Raw genomic sequence first — 18,720 nt, forward strand, 5'->3', positions numbered from 1 at the left:
GATGGTCACCTGTCACGGATGCTTTAGCCTGCATTGCAGGGGGTTGGACTAGATGGCCCTTGGGATCCCTTCCAACTCTACATTTCTATCATTCTATGAATTCATAAGTATTAATTAATTAATTGCCTAATGCAGGGCAGTCTCTAGGCGACTTACAATCAAATTAGAAGAATAAAAATTCCATCATGCTCCCAACTGAAGAGGAAAGTCTCAGCCTGATGCTGAGAAGAGGCTAGTGTTGGCACAGCAGAGCATGCCACAACCGAAGAGGCCCACTCCCTTGTTGCCATTTCTTCTTTGCACAGCCCAGGCACACACCAGGCGGCATCCAATGTGCTCCCTATTATATTTACACTGAGCCTGCCGTGGCTTCAAGAACCAACAGCAGCCAGAAACATCTTGCCTCTCTGTTGTTTCTGCTCCTAGGGAGTAAAAGAAGCCCCCCCAGCCACCAGGTCACCCACTTTAAGGCTACCAGTGGAGAGAGGCTTCTTCCTGCCTGGGGTGTAGAGGAAGACAGCAGATGAGAGAAGACATTGGGAAGACAGTGGGCATTGGGAGAGACTTTGGTGAGAGGAAGGGCTAATTCATGTTAACATTTAAATTACTTGTTCTGAGCCAACTTGGAGGCCGGAATGCTAGAAAAGCAACTCAAATAACTAACACACAACTTAAATAACTAACCACAAAGATGTCACCAGATTAAATCAGAATGTTCACTTGTAGCGGCTGGTGCCAAGAACACATGAAACAGCTTGGGAATAAAAAGAGGTGCTTACCCATATTCTGAACCACCCACGTCTAGCTATGAGTGGAAGTGGAGAATCACTTGTCAATGGAAATTAAATTATAGTCAAAGAAATGATGGCGTAAGTAACCTGAATATTTGGATGCCATTCCTCATGTGTACTCACTCCGTTCGACAAGTGAGATCCTGCTCCAGGTGCTCCCACCAACCAAAGCCCAGCACAACTCTGCCAGAAGCAGGGCCTTCTCAATGCCCTCCCCAAGGGGCCTTCGGAGGCCAGGAGACCTGCCCAACCTCATCACAAACGTGCCACAAGCTATGGCCCTCCAGTTGTTGGATTCCCAACTCTCATCTGCCCCAACCAACACTGCCAACTGTCAGGAATGAGAAGACACCTGGCAAACAACAGCTTCCCTACACCTTCAGGTGCCCGGAGGGGGACTGGTGTTGTTTTGGGGGTGTTATTTGCTTTGCACTGCAGCATCACTATTTTCTCTGTTTCTTTCTGCTGTCAAAGTGTGGGTTTATGTTTCATTTTTCACTTATTCTGTTATTGCTAATTTGTTAAATTGGGTATAATCTATAAATGTTTTGCGTATATTTATAGAGAAATGTCGGGTCTAATTTTTCAAAATAAGTAAGACAAATAAAGTTTCACAGTGCTATCTTGTGTATACACACACCTATATAAACAGAACCACTTCTGTGCCACTCTTGTTTTTTCTTAAAAAATAAATAAATTACTGCCTGTACTACCTACAAAACAGTCTCTGTAGTAAAACGACTCGTGAAGAATTTGTGAGGAAAATTCAATAACGTTTGTTTAGGTTACTGCATTACGCCACAATTAGCAATGGTATGATTACAGACAGCATCAGAAATACAACCCGCACTGCTTACAAATCTGCCACCGAAGAGAGATACCTCCTTGCGATAAGGGGAAAATATTTGTTTGATTAAACTGCAGGCTTGTTTTTAAAAAAACATTTTAAGTTCATGTGTACAATAGTTCCTGAGAAGAGTTAGACCTATTATTCTGTTAGCTGATGGATATCAATGCTAGCAACAAGAATCCTTGTTTTCCTGTTAAAATATATACACACCCTTGGCTCAAATGGACCAATTAAGAACAGATATTCGTAATACTGTACATATGTTCATTTTTTCCTTATCCGCCCTGAGGCCTAAAGAACAGTTTGCCATCTGTGCAAGATTTAAATAACTTATAGTGAAATGGTGTCCCATTATAGGGGCAGACCCACTGCAATAAACCTTTTGAGTTAAGGAAGTGTTACAAACTGTTCGCCTTTTTTCCCAAATATCCTCCCCAAGTTATTTATTTATTGATGACATTTGTGTGCCACCTTCATAACATGAAGTTTGTATGGCAGCTTTGAATAAATAAGTGAAAAAATTAATGAAATTCAAATAAAACCATTAAAAACAAGAATATAAAACCCCCAACTTGCTGCATTCCTAGAATTAAAACGAATTCTAAAACAGAGGCGCATTCTATTTAAAAGGCCTGGCTGACTAGAAACACCTTCACCAGGTGCTGAAATGACCAGAAACACGGTGCCAGGTGTGCCTTTGGGGAAGACTATTCCACAACTTGAAAAGGCCTGCCTCATTTCATTCTGCTGGGAATACGGAGCAGGGCCTCCTAGGACATGAAGGTTTGAGGATGGGAGAAAGCAGTCTTTCAGGGAAGCCTGGTCTTATTCAAGGAAACTGTATCTTTTAACTGTTTATGTAATTAATGAATTTAAACCCTTCTCTTTGAGGCCCCTTAAAAATGCATATCCTTTCCCTCTCAATCCCTCTTTCCCTTTTAGGTCATGTCTTTTAGCCTGAGAGAAGGCTTGAATGTCTGTGTCTGTGTCTGTCTCTCTCTCTGTGTTATTATCATTTTATTTGGCAGCCTTCTGTAACCAGGAAGGACATGTCTAAGCTTGCTCTAAGCTCAGCCTGCATGCTCAAAACTATATTTCTGTATTTTGTACCCAAGAGTATTCTACCTGTGTTCTCCTTGCTGCTGAATGTGATAGCGCATAAATCGGACCTTTGGATTTTGTAAGCAAACCCTTTTTTAAAAACCTACTTAAGAGTGGTCTGTTCATTGAGAGGGGGGAAGAAAAGGAGAAATGCTGCAAGCAAACTAATCGGGATATATACAAAGGTCTATCAGCCTATTACTCCCATGTTATATTGCTCCTTGACTTTGTGACCATTTTAAACTCTGCTGGGGGCTCACTCCCGCTGGAGAGTGTGTTAAGCACCATGCTTTGAATCTAGACACCCAGCCAATTCTTTTAATTAAAAGTAAAGGACCCCTGGATGGTTAAGTCCAGTCAAAGGAGACTATTGGGTGTGGGTAATTACCCACACGTGGGTCATGTATCTTATTTCCCCCCATAAAAAGCCCTCTCTCCTGTCACTACCCACCTAATCTCAGATTGAAAGGGGGCTTTGGAAGGGTAGGTGGGCTCCAAAGATTATTGTAATGGTTGGGCAGGCTTATGGAAGAGGTAAGGTAAGAGGGAATTTGAACCTGGGTCCTCCCCAATTCAAGTCCAAACTCTAACCAGGGGTAGCCAAAGATGTGCTCTGTATTCCTGACCATTCGCCCAAATGGTATCAATGAGTACAAATGGAACTTGTTAGCCTTCATTCCACAACAAATTAAAAACCCCATTCAGATCAGCTTTTCACATGTTGAGAAGTGAACACACATCTTTAGTCAAGAGTCAATATGGCGTAATGGTTAGAGCAGGTGTAGCCAATGTAGTTCCATCCGGAGGTTGTTAAGACTACTGTCAGACACCGTCAGCATGATCAATGATCAGGGATGATGGGAGTTGGAGTACAAACAACTGGAGGGCCACATGCTAGTCACTCCCTGCTGTAGTCTAACCCGGAAGTTACCAAGGCATGAATAACTGTGTAGTAGACCCCAGGGTACATTTTCTCACATGTACATCTCCTATGTTGAATGCACAAATTGCACTCTCCTAGGAGAATGGTTCAGTTGTGCTATGCTACATGAGTGCTGACATGTAGAATAGACATTGCACAGTAAAGATCTCCCATTTTCAAGCAGATACTTCTACAGCCCATATTTATTTTTCTTCCATTGCTTGTGGTATTTGGATTTCAATGAACCCAAACTAAAGCAGGCTTTGCCAGAATCTGATATTGCACCGCATTACACTCGGCGACATGGGTCAGGGAATATTTTGCCTTCTCACTTCCACCAGCTTATAAACTTTGGCAGATATGAACTTACTTAGTAACGTCTGTGTGACATGCTGCCAGCTTTAAGCAGCAGTCTGGCTGTATTCTTAAAAACAGGATTGGTATTTTTTTGTGGGGGGATCCATGTCAACTCCATCCATTTAAATTCTGTTTACTTGTAGTAATGGCACACACATGTCTGAAAAGCTGCTGATAAGCCGCACAAAGCTTATGTTACTCTGTTGCTATTCAAAGCCTGAAGTTAAATTCATCTTTAACCAATAAGCAGAGAAATGGTTTTACATGAGACTGAATCGAGATGCAGTGATTTTCCATTTTGTTTGGTTAAAGCATTAAGGATTTTCACAATGTTAGATGAAATAGGAGAAACACACACTTTGGGAACAGTAAATTAGTTGTAGGAAAAACACTGTAGGAAATGCCTTCTCCCGTTTGGCTCCTTCTCTGTGCTCCAGAACTAGGATCTGTAAGCAAGGCCTGGCTCTATATTCCATCATGCTGTATGGCAGCGAAAGGGAAGCTGTGGTCCTCCAGATGTTGCTGAACTCCAACTAGCATGGCCAATGGCCAGACATGATGGGAGTTTTAATCTAACACATCTGGAGGGCAACAGGTCCTCATCCTTGCTGTTGTGCTGTGAGAACACAACTGACGTGGTGGCTGCAAAAAAAGCTTACCTGCTCCCAGTGCTATTTTTCTAGAAGAAGATTAATGCCTCCCTTTTCTTATAGTGGCAATGGCACCCACCTGAGAGGTGCTGGAACTGAGTTCCAGCTGAAAAAAAGCCCCACCTGTTCCATATGCATACAAGAGAAGCAAACATAAGATGCCCAATTTGTTGTGAAATGTATTCTTCTTCTCGTTTCAGAACAATAAATATATATGCATATGCACTGTTCTCTGATGCTGTAGTAGATTTCTGAGATTTAATGTTGGAGATTTAGTGATATTTAATGAATGATTGGTTTCTATTTTTCTATATTTATGATAAAAATATTTGAAAAGAACATTTAAAAACAATTAAATCAATTCAAAAGGATGCAGCAGCTCAGGGTGGCATTTTCAACTCGTTTTTCTGTTTTCAATATATTGATAGTGCAACTTTCATCTACTAGCTGTAGAATATAACACATAATCATAAAACCTCTCATTTACACCTCTTGGGGTTGCAACCAACGACATTTTATTCAGAGTAGGCCCACTGAAATTAATGGGAGTAAGTTAGGAATGGCCATCCATTTCAGTGAGTTTTGTCCAAGTAAAACTAGTTGGATGTAACACCACTTTCAAAAGTCACATGAACAAAACATACTGGGACTTGAATAAACATGCATGGTCAGTCAATATCATAAATGCCACAGATTAATTAATCCACATACACACATATCTATACCAACACAAACGTGTGCATGAAAGAGAGAGTGTGCGCCTGTGTGTCTAGTAGAAGAAGAAGAAGAGGAGTTTGGATTTGATATCCCGCCTTTCACTCCCTTTAAGGAGTCTCAAAGCGGCTCACATTCTCCTCTCCCTTCCTCCCCCACAACAAACATTCTGTGAGGTGAGTGGGGCTGAGAGACTTCAGAGAAGTGTGACTGGCCCAAGGTCACCCAGCAGCTGCAGGTGGAGGAGCGGAGACGTGAACCCGGTTCACCAGATTACGAGTCCACCGCTCTTAACCACTACACCACACTGGCTCCAAATGATGGGTCTGCAGAGGAATGGTGAGTTGAGCAACGAGAGTTACGATACCTCTTTTTCCAGGATACGCGAAATCTCTCCCAATATCCTATCCAGAGCTGAGACTTTGTTGCTGTCTTGAATTTGAAGTTGCTTTAGTAGGTCTTTTACTAATCGCTGCAGCCTTCCATGCAAATGGGGGGGGGAGGGAGAAAGATAAAGATCAGAATTGGGAAAACGGCATTCCTGTAATATATCACTGAGACTTGATTAATCTTAGCATGCTAAAGAGAGAAACATTGTGAGCCTAGGCACTCCTACTCACAAGTAAGCTCCATCAAGTTCAATGGACCCGCCCCTGTAAGTGTGTAAGTAACTGCCATCCAAATGTGTGTTTATATTGCAGTGGCATCCAATGCCGGAGAAATGCTCCAAGGCACAGGGTTGGGTTTCTGTTAGCGGATTGCCTTCTGGGATTCGGAAGCCTCTCTCACTATCCAACCTCTCCTCTAGCACTTTTACGAGGGTTGGGCGGGGGATATCACAACTGGAATGTAATGTAAAAGTGCTGTCTAAAATGTATAAAATATTATTGGAATGGGAGACCAAAGGATGAGCAAGTAAAATCCTCAATGATATATTGGGCAACAGATACTGGTCATAATATAGACATCATCATATTTTATTTATAGCCCGCCCTCCGCAGCCGAAGCCGGGCTCAGAGCATGGGAAGCATGGGAACAATTGTGGAATATGGATATAAAATTTACAGCATGTTATAGTCTAAGAGAAAATTATATGAAAGTGATATATCGATGGTATCTAACACCGAGTAAATTTGCAAGAAAGTATAAATCTAAATCAGTTAAGTGTTTGAAATGTAGAGAGAAAAGAAAGTTCTTTTTATCATATGTGGTGGTCTTGTAGTAAGGTTAAAGCTTACCGGGAAACGATATATAATGAAGTGAAAAGGATGTTTAACATAATGTTTGTAAAAAAACCCAGAAGCTTTTCTTTTGGGAATTATAGGGACGGAACTACCTAAACTGTATAGAAACTTATTTATGTATGCTATTACAGCGGCAAGAATGTTTGTTACTCGCCCCAAAATGGAAAGAAGCAGAAGTCCCTGCAAAGGAAGAATGGTTACAAAAACTTACGGAATATGCAGAAATGGCAAAACTTAGTGGAAGAATAAGAAATCAAGATAACAAACTTAATAAAATAATGGAAATGGTTTATTGATGTGGGAGCCAGGAAGTCATGGAAAAGGCTTGTAGCGCCACCTGGTGCCTCGCTGACCTCGGTGACCTGCATGTCCGTGCCTTGCAGTGTATTAAGTGCATAGCCCTATATGGACTTTTGTTCCCCCTCTGGGCAGTATAACCTTATATGGTTGTAGGTGGGTTTAAGCCATGACCAGATGTAGGTAACGTGAGACACTGGCAAACGGCCATGCGAGAGGAGAGAACAAAGGATAATAAAAGTTACGGGAGAGAAGAGAAGTTCGAAAGGAGCTGCTCATACCATCCTGAAAATATTGCTGGATCTCTGTTTCTTTATTTTATGCTAAACTGCGCCATTTGTGACGGCTGGCTCCATCATATTGAATATTTACAGATAAATTGTAAACAGATAAGAACACTGACAGGATTACTGTAATAATCTGCAGTTTCTAAGGGTATATATTTTAAGTAGATGAATAAATGAGCAAATTATGTTAATTTGGATATGCAGAAGATATTAAAAATAAATTAAAGGAAAGAGGGGGAAGGAAGTCAAGTTTTGAAATATTAAAATGATTTGGGGAAGTTTTTAATGTGTGATGTTTTATTCTGTTTTTAATCTGTGGGCAGCCACCCAGAATGGCTGGGGAAACCCAGCCAGATGGGCAGGGTATAAATAATAATAATAATAATAATAAATAATAATAATAATAATAATAATAATAATAATAATTACTATTATTAAATGATTGTAAAACCAGTGACATGTATAAATCTGAAAAGCATATTTTTTTTTAAAAAGATACAAAATGGACACTTGTCAGTTATTAGATTGACCAGGAGCTAGATAAAGTCAAGAAGGGAGAGGGCTCATTGGGGCTGTGCATGCTGAGCTTGCAAAAGGTTCCAGGATTTTTCCCGGCTGGGAGAACTGCTGACAGCCAGTGTTATGAGCAAGGACAGAGAATCTCAAACTGTGGTCGCCCCACGAGTCAGTGGTATCTATACTTGCACCATACTCAGCTGATTTTTTTCTGAGGCCATTTTGACAAGACCCTTCACTAAAAACTACTGGGCTGTATCCAGCTAAGCTGCATTCAGAGCAGACCCATTGAAATGAATGGACCTAAGCCAGATCCATCTATTTCAATGGGACAACTCTAGAGTACAGCTTAGTTGGCTACATTAAGTTTCCCGTTTTTCCTGTAGCTTAAATAGAAACACAGTCCCCTCTTCTCCTTGTGGGTGACCTAAGTGCCTGCACAGTCTGTTATCCAGGTGCTAAAAGCTGACGGGTAACATCAAGGCCTATCTTCCCTCCCTCCCTCCCTCCCTCCCTCCCTTCCTTCCTTCTCCTTCTGATTCTTTAAACAGCCCCTGGACTGGTCAGCCTGCAAATAAGAGGCTCCTTAAAAAGAGGACTGTCATCTATAAAGTCGTACATGTGGCTAGGTTGTATCTCCCCCCATGTGCCACTCCCAGATGTTTGCCTGGCCCTGTCACTCCTATTTTCTGTTCTGCTGTCAAACCTTTCTATTCTGGAGGGGCTTTGGGTTGGGGGGGGGGTAGTTGTGTATTAAGTCCCGGCTAGCTGATTTCTCCTCACTACTGTGGATTCTGCTGTGATTATAATTGTGCTGACAGCAGCTGTTTATTTTGTATTTTTAACTCTTTCTTTTTCAGATCTTTAGTGAGCATAATAATAATTTGTAACATCTCCTTATCAATATTTTAACGTATTTTGAGGTTTTGATGGTAAAGCAGCATAATATCTCAGAAGAAATCTCCATCTAAACTGATATATTTAAAAGGTCTCTCTAAGTGGACATAGTAAAAATGGCCTCAATTCAGGAAACAGTTATGAGTGTGTTCTATTGACACCAAATTACTTGCTACTCATATGTTTACTTGGAATAAAATCAGTGTGTTTGTGATTACAGCCAGTGGTTGTTTTTTTTCTGGGGGGCAAGCATACCCCTAAACATTTTGTGAATCTTTGTAGAACTTTTGTCCATTTGCTATATTTATTTTTCCCGATTTGAACTATAAAATAGTGATTTTCTTGAGTCAATGAGAGCACCCATAAACAATTAATTAATTAATTTTAAAAAGCACTGATTACAGCCATTGTCATGATTACCTTAAACTGGCCTTTTAAAGCTGGTCCATTTTTTAAAAGACTGTAGATCCCTGCTATTAGTTTTCTTTTTATCAGCCAGGTACAGGATTCGGAGCTCTCTCTCAACTAATGCGTGTTCTGGCTTGACAGATACATTTGAAAATAGTCCTCCTCCCCCCGAAAACAAACCACAGATATAGTCGTAATTGTGCTGCATTCCTTCTGTTTTTCCAGCTATAGTTAAGTCAAAGGGGAGCCTTACAATATTTCCATAATTCTTCAAAGCCCTATCTACCGAGACTTGCATTTCCGCATCCCTAAAGGATTTTTCTCTCTCATATTGCAGAATATAAAGTTACCTTCTCTTAGATAACTCTGATTGTTACAGAATTGCTTAACTTCTTGGAGAACTATGGATTGAGCAGTCTGTGGACTCAAGGAAAGTAGTCATATTCCTTTCTTTTTAAATGCTCATCTAGCCTCCCTATCAATATTGTAGGAACCGCCTGAGGATCTGTCAAACTTAAGACTCTGCTGGATTGTGTAGGAAGTTCATTCTTAAATCAGTCTCTATCAAAAAAACTAGGAGGGGGATTTAATTGTGCTTTACTTTAGCTTTCCCCAACGTCATACACTCCCGACGCTGCTGCATTTCAGCTCCTCTTATCCCTGATGATTGGCCATGCTGGCTGGGGCTCAGGTTGCTCTGTCGTTCAACAGGTTTTGTACAAAAGACTGCTTCTATCCCAAGGCCTCTCGCCCCTGGTAAGTGGAGAGCTCTCCGGTTTTTGTTTTTTTTGAAATCTAGGGAAGCATCAAGAACTAGCTTTTGGTGATCTGTTTTGTGGGAAAGTCAGAGGAAGCAAGGGGAACTATTTTAAATTTATTTCACAAAATTTATACACTGCTTGATTATAAAGGTAAAAAAGGTAAAGGAACCCTGACAGTTACTGTATTTTTCGCCCTATAGGGCGCACCAGCCCATAGGGTGTACCTAGTTGTTTTTTTTGGGGGGGGGGAATAAAGAAACAAATTTTTATTTCCCCCCCAGGCACAGGGCTGGGGCGGGGGAAGCCCAAACTTCCCTCGACCCCAGCCCTCAGAACAGGCTGCCGGGCTCTCCAGGCTTGCAGATATCTGCCCGAAGCCTGGGGCGCGCCCCAGGCTTCGGGATGCAGGCTGCTATCCCGACCCTTCTTGCTCTCCAGCCTTCAGCGAAAGCCTGCATTCGCCCCATAGGACGCACACAAATTTCTCCTTCATTTTTGGAGGGGAAAAAGTGCGTCCTATAGGGCGAAAAATACGGTAAGTCCAGTCGCAAAGGACTCTGGGCTTGCGGCGCTCATCTCGTTTTACTGGCTGAGTCCACAGTTGTTCGGGGTCATGTGGCCAGCATGACTAAGCTGCTTCTGGCGAAACCAGAGCAGCGCACGGAAACTCCGTTTACCTTCCCACCGGAGTGGTACCTATTTATCTACTTGCACTTTTTGTGTGCTTTTGAACTGCTAGCTGGGTAGAAGCTGGGACTCAGCAATGGGGATTCGAACCACCAACCTTCTGATCGGCAACGTTGCGGGGATTCGAACTACCAACCTTCTGATCGGCAAGCCATAGGCTCAGTGATTTACACCACAGCAACACCTGCGTCTCTGCTTGATTATAACAAAGCAGATTAACAGTGTATGGGTGGGGATAAAACCTCCACCCATCTTGTATCAGTGGTTTGTGGTGCTAGTTTTGTCCCACAAATGCTTGGCAAAAGTTCCCATGGTGGCCTAATTGGTAGGGTCCCTAGAGGTTCTTGAGTTTCTGCTCATGCAAGAGACTCTACATGCTCTTCTACCCCAGCGGACCATGTTAGAAACAGGCTCACTTTCTTAAGCTATTCTTTAGCACAAGATGCCTGGGGAAAGGGATTCATAGCTGAACCCAAGGATAGTCCTACTCAGAGCAGACCCATTAACTTAATGAAGCTAAGATAGTCAAGATCATTAACTTCCATGGCTCAACTCAGAGGAGGATTAGCACTGGATACGGCCCCCTCCCTCACTGCCTCTGGATATTCTAGTTGCCCTTTCTGACTCCCTAAACCCCTCCCCCTCTACTTATCCCAGTATTTGGATCGTAAGCCTTCAGGCAAAACTAGCTTTTTAATAGCCCACCATCCCATGCAGCCCTTCATTGATTTTAAGCACTATAATAGCAACAGCAACAATCCACACAAGAGTATTTACATTTGGAATTGATTGAAACATTACCTTTATCAGCACCAAAATCATTTTGTACATTCTATACTGTGATTATAGATTCAAACTTTTTTAGCTTCTTACTTCTACTATGGATTTTGGCAAAATTCCCCCTCCCCATTCCAAAGTAACTTTCTGCATGTCTTTTTCTCATTCACAGGAAGTCAGAGAGTCTCTCAAAATAGAGAGTGGAAACCATCACTCCTTTTAATAGCCAATTAAGGTGGTCAGTGCCACCAAGACTTTAGGCAAGAAGGGCTGGCTTTGGGGGGGGGGGGAGACTGTCTCCTCAGCCACCTCCTTCCAGTCCTCGTCTCTCCAATGACAATGGATAGATCACTGCCCGGGTTTTTTTATACTGGGTAGTAGATGGCAGCCTATTTGAAGTTGGACATGCCTGGCCTAGAGCATCAATGAAACATGGGGCGGGGAGCGGAATGCCCTGTGAAAGGCATCTTTCTTCTTTTAAACAACTCCACTAGGAAAAATGAGAGACAGTGATTTCAGTTTTTCTAATTGCACATATGCATTGTGAATCTCGGGGGTGGTTATTGGGGGAGGTTCTTGCTTTCCCCCCTCTTTGTCCTATTGGCTGTAATTTCCCTTTTTTATTATAGATTTCAATAAACATATTTTCAAAAAGAAGAATGGAGAACATGCCATGTAATGGTTTCCAGTTATACCAAATCAATTCACAAACCTTTCACGGGAAAGGAAGGGGGAAAATTATGCTCACAATTTCTCTGATTCCCATTTGTTACAAACAATCAACACAATAAAAAGATTAGCTATTGAGAGTCATGATATTAGCAAACAGCTACCCGAAATAGTAAAAACACCCAACAGACCCACTATTTTTGTTAGATGAAATGTATTAAAAGAAAATACCAAATTTCCTGAAATGATCTTACTAGGAAACTCAGATGTCTCACAGCTGGAACTGAGAAGGAAGCTTCTGAACAATAACGGGCAAGAAAACAGCAAGCTCCAGCTGTCTGACACAAGACCAATTAAATCTTCTGATGGAACCAGTTTTATTAATCAAGAAGAGTTACCTTTTTATCTTTATCTGTTTGTTTCTCAATTAATTGATTCTATATTTACTGCTAGCTGCTAGGATGGTTAAGTAAAGATTAAAAGTATAATCTAATCTGTATCCATTGCTATTGCTGAAAAATGAACTCAGAAATTAAGGTATAGTAGAGGGCAAAATAAAAATAAAAATACTAACATTATTTTATGTATTAACAACAACAACTTGTATACTGTCCTTCATCTGAAGATCCCACGGCGGTTCACAACAGAAAAATACAATAAATAAATAAAACAAAAACAACCCAATAACCACTCTCCCACAAACACATTAAAAAACCCACAAAATCAGCCAAAGGCCTGGTTGAAGGGAAACATTTTTGCCTAGAGCCTAAAGATATGTAATGAAGGTGCCAGGGGAGCCTCCCTGGGGAGGGCATTCCACAAACAGGGAGCCACCATAGAAAAGTCCCACTATCGTGTTGCCCCCCTTTGGACCTCTGATAGAGGAGGCACATGAAGGAGGGCCTCAGGGGATGAACGCAGGAATGTTCAAACATCTCCAATGAAATAGTAACTCTTTAGCCCAAGGGAAAATATCCTAAGACCTTGAGGACTACATTCTGGCTCTGTCAAATAGATAGATCGATAGATATGTTATTACCCTCCAATATCAATAATACATCCATTCAAAAGCAGACAGGATGCTGCAAGTATACTGTATACTTTTTGGAGGTTCTTGAAATAAGGGTGGAAGACACACAACACACACAGTGCAGAGGTGGTAGAAAACAGAACTCCACAGACACTGCAACAGTAGCACAAAATTCAGATTTTACTTCTTCCTCTTCCTCAACATTCTGCGCTTTCCCACTAATGTATTTAAAAAGACTGCCTGGGAGAAAGGCTTGTTCCTCCATTTGTATATACTGGCAAAACTCCAGAGAACTTAAGTCAAGCTAGAGAGATTTATACTAGGGTAGGTTTGCCAGTGGAAGGAAATTGTGAAATACTGTTAAAACTCTATTAAAAAGTTCTCTCTGTGCTTAGCTTTAAATTATAGTATAAACGACATTCAGGCCATTGATAAATAAAATCGTCCTATCCCCTCACTTCTTCCTTCAATACACCAAATTGGCTTCATGATAAAAAAGTGGGTACTTTAAGCTCTACCTGGCCATAGGAAATACACAGTGGGGGGGGAGGGGCAGGAGTAGGTTTTCAAGCCCCTGTCTTGCAGTGGGTTGGACTAGATGGTCCCCAGGGTCCCTATATGAGCCCCATATACCACCACAAGTAGCATATGCTCCAGATACAAGCAAAGCCTCCTCAAATTCTCATTTTTCAATCTCGGGAACCAGAGGATTTTCACCCTTAAAACCACTAGTAGATCTGAAGTTTTGTGATGAAGACTAATCTGAAAAATAATACCCCCCCCCCCCCCGGTATTTATAGGATGGTCAATGGACACATGAGCTGTGTATGTGTACAGATAGATATTCCCCCACATCCACACTTCTCTGCGAAGCCTTTGGCACAACTTCCTAGAGGCAGGGCACCTCAGGCTCTGGGTCTAACAAGGCCTTCCAGGACTCTCTATCTGGCCCTTGGGACAATACCTAGGTCCCACCCAGGGAGGCCTTTCTTCAGGGCTGCTCCGAGTCCTTCCTGACGGATCTCCCCTGGCTGCAATGTGTTCTTGACTGCAACAATGCCTCTTGCTTGCCTGAATGGAGGGTAGAGGAGTGTGAGTGTGCAGGCATGTGTACACCTATGATTTTTGCATCCAAAATGTTGCCTACTGAACAAATGCAAGAGTCACATCCATTGTTCTGTTCCATTTTTTGCCCCTGGCTCCAGCCACGTGGAAGGTTGCCCAGAGGGGAATGAAGCCCTCAGGCTGACAAAACAAGGCCAGGATGGGGGACCTTTCAGTAAGGCCTAAGTCCATGTAACTGAAATGACCAGAGATTTGTCCCTTGCCTCTTCTTCTCATGCTACACCCACAGTCTGTTTTCTATCACTCCTTCTTTGCAAAGCACCACATACTTGGATCCTCTGTATGGTACATTTAAGACTAACCACAAAATGGCTTTTTATCTGTGGGAATTAGCATTTCCCCCTTTTTAGACATGCATTTATGCAGCTTAGCTTTCAAACTATGCCCACAGAATATATGACCGGTAAATGCTTTAACAGGCCAACAAATGACTGTCTTTATGTGCATGGATCAAGTGAGATCAAAGATGCTGTGCATTGTCCTTTATACTATTCACCCAAGGGATAGATTTATTTATTCATTTCATTAATTTCTAGAAGGTCATTCAGAGGGTTTCAAAATTAGATGGCTGCCGACTTATGTGGGCCAGTTAACGTATATACTCGAGTATAAGCCAACCCGAATATAAGCCGAGGCACCCAATTTTAGCACAAAAAAACTGGGAAAATTTATTGACTCAAGTATAAGCCGGTTCACCACACCACAAACCTGGTGGTGGTGGCGGCAGCAGCGGCGGAGGAAGAACAAGCAGCCCAAAAGGACCAGCAGCGAGAAAGGGCTCCTTTTGGGCCGCTCATCCCTCTGCCGCCGCCGCCCGCCTCACTCAAGTATAAGCCGAGGGGGGCTTTCTCAGCATAAAAAATGTGCTGAAAAAGACGGCTTATACTCGAGTATATACGGTAGTTATCTATAAGGTAGCTTTATATGCACCAGCGTAAAAGAGTTACAGACTTTTTTTTTCAAAATCCAAAACTGTGCTGACTGCAAAATAGATTTTTTAATTTAAATGATTTTGGGAACTTTACAATTTTACAATGTGCAGTTCTGATAATTCAACTTACTCCTAATGGTTTGCTTTTTGTGATTTAATGGCTGACAAGAACGAAAAATGGCTGACCATATTACATGCACTGAACATCAACATCTTCATCTTCCAGTAACACAATTTTATCTAAGTGCTACATATCAAATTTAAAACAAGGTCTAAATGCTTACTTTGCTTTGTAAGGGGAGTCACAAGAGCCGTTTTTTGCTTCCATTATACTTTCATATTCCTTTGCCCTAAGGAGGAAAACATTTTAAAACATTAGTTATAACTCACACAAGGCACCTCGTAGACTTCCTTACAATTTTACTCCTCCCTTTCTTTCATAGCAATGACAGAATAGAAGTTCGGAAGACGGTTCGGAAGCTTCAGCTGGTGCAGAATTCAGCGGCCAGGCTGCTCACTGCAAGACAGTTTGAGCATATTGCACCGATCCTGGTCTGACTGCACTGGCTACCAATTAGTTTCTGGGCCCAATTCAAAGTAGTGGCTTTGACCTATAAAGCCTTAAACAGCTCAGGACCGCAATACCTCAGGAACCGCCTCTTTCCATATGAACCTACCCAGACCCTGAGATCATCTTCTGAGGCTCTTCTTCGTGTGCCTCCTCCTTGAGAGGCCAGGAGGGTGGCAACACAAGAAAGGACCTTCTCTGCAGTGGCTCCCCGTCTGTCGAATGCTCTCCCCAGGGAAGTTCACCTGGAGCTTCCATTATACAGTGGTACCTCTGGTTACTTAATTCGTTCTGGAGGTCCGTTCTTAACCTGAAACTGTTCTTAACCTGAAGCACACTTTAGCTAATGGGGCCTCCTGCTGCCGCTGTGCTGCTGAAGCATGATTTCTGTTCTCATCCTGAAGCAAAGTTCTTAACCCGAGGTACTATTTCTGGGTTAGCGGAGTCTGTAACCTGAAGCGTCTGTAACCCGAGGTACCACTGTACACCTTTAGGCGCCAGGCAGAAATGTTTGATTGACATCCTATGCCCTTTTAAAATGTGGATTTTGGGGGGAGGGGGTTGTTGTTTTTATTTTGATTACCGTAGATTCCGGCGTATTAGGTGACTGGGCACATTAGTCGACCCCCCAAATTAGCAGCTGCAATTTGGGGATTTGTCTTATAAGCCCAGTCGCCTAATACGCTGGGCAGCTCCGTGCCAGGAGAAAGCCACCCGGTGCAGAGCTGAGCCTGCCGCTCACTGCTGCTGCTTCCAAAGCAGCAACGGGGGCGGGGGGGGCTCCGCACCTGGCGGCTTTCTCCCGGCGCAGAACTGAGCCCGCCGCCAGCTGCTGCAGCTTCGGAGCCGCCGCAGCAGGGGGGGGGGGGCTCAGCTCTGCGCCACCCATACCCGGCGTATAAGGCGACCCCCAACTTTTTAACCTCTTTTCCGGGGTTAAAAAGTCGCCATATATGCCGGAATCTACAGCATATATTTTGTGATTTTATATTTCTGTTTTGTTCTATGAACCACCCTGAGACCTCCAGGTATAGGGTGGTATATAAATTCAATTAATAACAACAACAACAACAACAACAACAACTACTACTACTACTACTACTACTCTAATAATAGAAATTAGCAGGCATCCTGGAAAACTAGACTAATTGTAAGACCATTTCCCCCATCAACAGCATTTCCTGATACTTGGAGAAGACACTGCTCCCGTTTTAGTAACTGTCTGATGAAACATTTGAAGCATCTATAATTATCATAAGCATTAGCTACGAGAGAGGAAAACACACTTCTAGCATTAAAAAGGTATGTCTTTCAATTGATAACAGAATTATTAATTGGTTGACAGTGTTTTAATCACTTGGGTTTCATTAATGTTTTGTGGCAGAATAACAGGGTTAGCAATTGATGCAATTACAAGAGCCCCCACCCGTCCCCTGCCCACAGGAAAGCCCTGTATGAATGGCTGTTTCACTTAAGAGAAATGTAAGCAGGAGTCAGCAGTACAAACCTGTTCAGACAATTAAAAGTATTCAGGTTTATGTTGGCAAAATGCCAGCATGCTGGAGACAGAGGCAAACGCTCCTTTTGACACAGCTTAACTCTGTTCCATCTGGCTTGGGACAAGATGTGATTCACCAGCCCAGCCAACGACTCAAACAAAGCCTTGGCAAAATTAAATTCAGAAGATACTTTGATGATTTAGGAATGTTTAAATTCTCAGCTCCTGCAAACAGAGCCCAGAGGTGAAACAAATAAGCTAAAAGCTAGTAGCATTTCACTGGGAAAAAGTACACCAAAAAAGCTAAAAAAGAAAAGCAGAAAAGCAAACAAACCAGCAATTGCATGTGTTATAGTCACGAAAGCAAGTTTTGTAGAACCCTTAGTTGCAAACATGACCCTATTTACTAGCAACAGTTTCCAATTTTGTGGAATTATTTCTGGTATGGGCTGCTGCTCCCTGTGTTGCTGATCATTGTTCGCTTTTGAGTTTCTGCAGACTGACTGTATCAGGGTTCACACTTTTTTTTATCTATAGTGTTCACTATTGCTTTTAGTGCTTTTGTCATTACTTACTTATAAGAAAAGTGGGGCATACATTTTTGCAATAAATAAGCAAACAAAGGAATTATTGCAACACTTAACTGTGACTGAAATGAATTTGCATTTACTTCGTTTTCTCCGGGTTACATTATTACTTTGCTCTTCCTCCAAGGAGCTCAGGGAAGCTCATGTGTTTCCCCCTTTTTTATCCTCACAAGAAGCATTTGATTGAAAGTGAGGCTGAGAGAGAGAATGGACTTAAGGATGCCCAATCAGGCACGGATTTAAACCCAGGTCTCTTCCTCTCCAATACTAACCACTATATCAGAGTGGCTTTCTGCCCAGAATGGAAACTGGGGAAAGGATGCACCAATCCTGTAGCTCACTCACAATTACTTAACTTTGGTAAGCAAGTTATGTCTGTACTGCCTTTAAATGTGTTTGTGGGAAAGGGGTTATTGGCTTGTTTGTGTTTTATGCTTTTTGTATTTTTCTGTTGTGAACTACCCTGGGTTCTTCAGATGTTGATGATGATATTAATATTAATATTAATATTAATAATAAGAATAATAAGAAGTAATCAATGTAAACAGAGCCCAAACTGCAACATTTTCAAATTAAATTACACATCCAATGCAGCAGTTCCATTAATAAACTTAGATATTACTTTCTATCAATACCATGGGACGACCATCCATCATGGATGCTGTAGCTGAGATTCCTGCATTGCAGGGGGTTGGCTACATGACCCTTGGGCTCCCTTTCATCTCTGCAATTCTATGATTCTAAATCCAACTAAGTCATACTCACAATGGAGGCAAGTTACTTATGCATTGTTTGGAATGTGTTGATGCTGAGCATCACTAATGTTAGATAGCCACCAGGGAGATCTTGACAAAACGTATCTGGTCTAAGGCTATGGCTTTAAAATACATAAATTCTAAGTCATCAGTGCCCATTAAAGATATCCCCCTTTGATGTTGTGAAGGAGGAAAAAATCATGTAATTGCACTTATTATTTACTCTCTCTTTCTAGTCATCTCCCAAACCTGTGAGATTCTATCAGCAAATTGGGTGTACCAGACAGACAGGCAGGCA

The 18,720-nt window shown here is 42.0% G+C and overlaps 1 protein-coding gene and 1 long non-coding RNA gene across 4 annotated transcripts in view; one reads left to right on the forward strand and one right to left on the reverse strand.

The window, feature by feature from the left end:
• The window catches only part of SCAPER (S-phase cyclin A associated protein in the ER), a 194,148-nt gene that overhangs the window by 85,155 nt on the left and 90,273 nt on the right, over window positions 1-18,720 (reverse strand). For all 3 annotated transcript variants that reach the window (XM_083460692.1, XM_083460691.1, XM_083460693.1), the window contains 2 exons: window positions 15,299-15,364; window positions 5,753-5,864 (listed from right to left, as the gene is read on the reverse strand). In XM_083460692.1, coding sequence (XP_083316818.1) covers window positions 5,753-5,864; window positions 15,299-15,364 — 178 coding nt within the window. The remainder of the gene's footprint in view (window positions 1-5,752; window positions 5,865-15,298; window positions 15,365-18,720) is intronic.
• Window positions 6,933-7,220, forward strand: LOC310686203. Its single transcript, XR_014515764.1, has 2 exons — window positions 6,933-7,044; window positions 7,083-7,220. It is a non-coding gene; the product is annotated as an uncharacterized lncRNA (long non-coding RNA).

This window comes from Podarcis liolepis (assembly GCF_965112155.1).
Source record: "Podarcis liolepis genome assembly, chromosome: 9".
Taxonomy (NCBI): domain Eukaryota; kingdom Metazoa; phylum Chordata; class Lepidosauria; order Squamata; family Lacertidae; genus Podarcis; species Podarcis liolepis.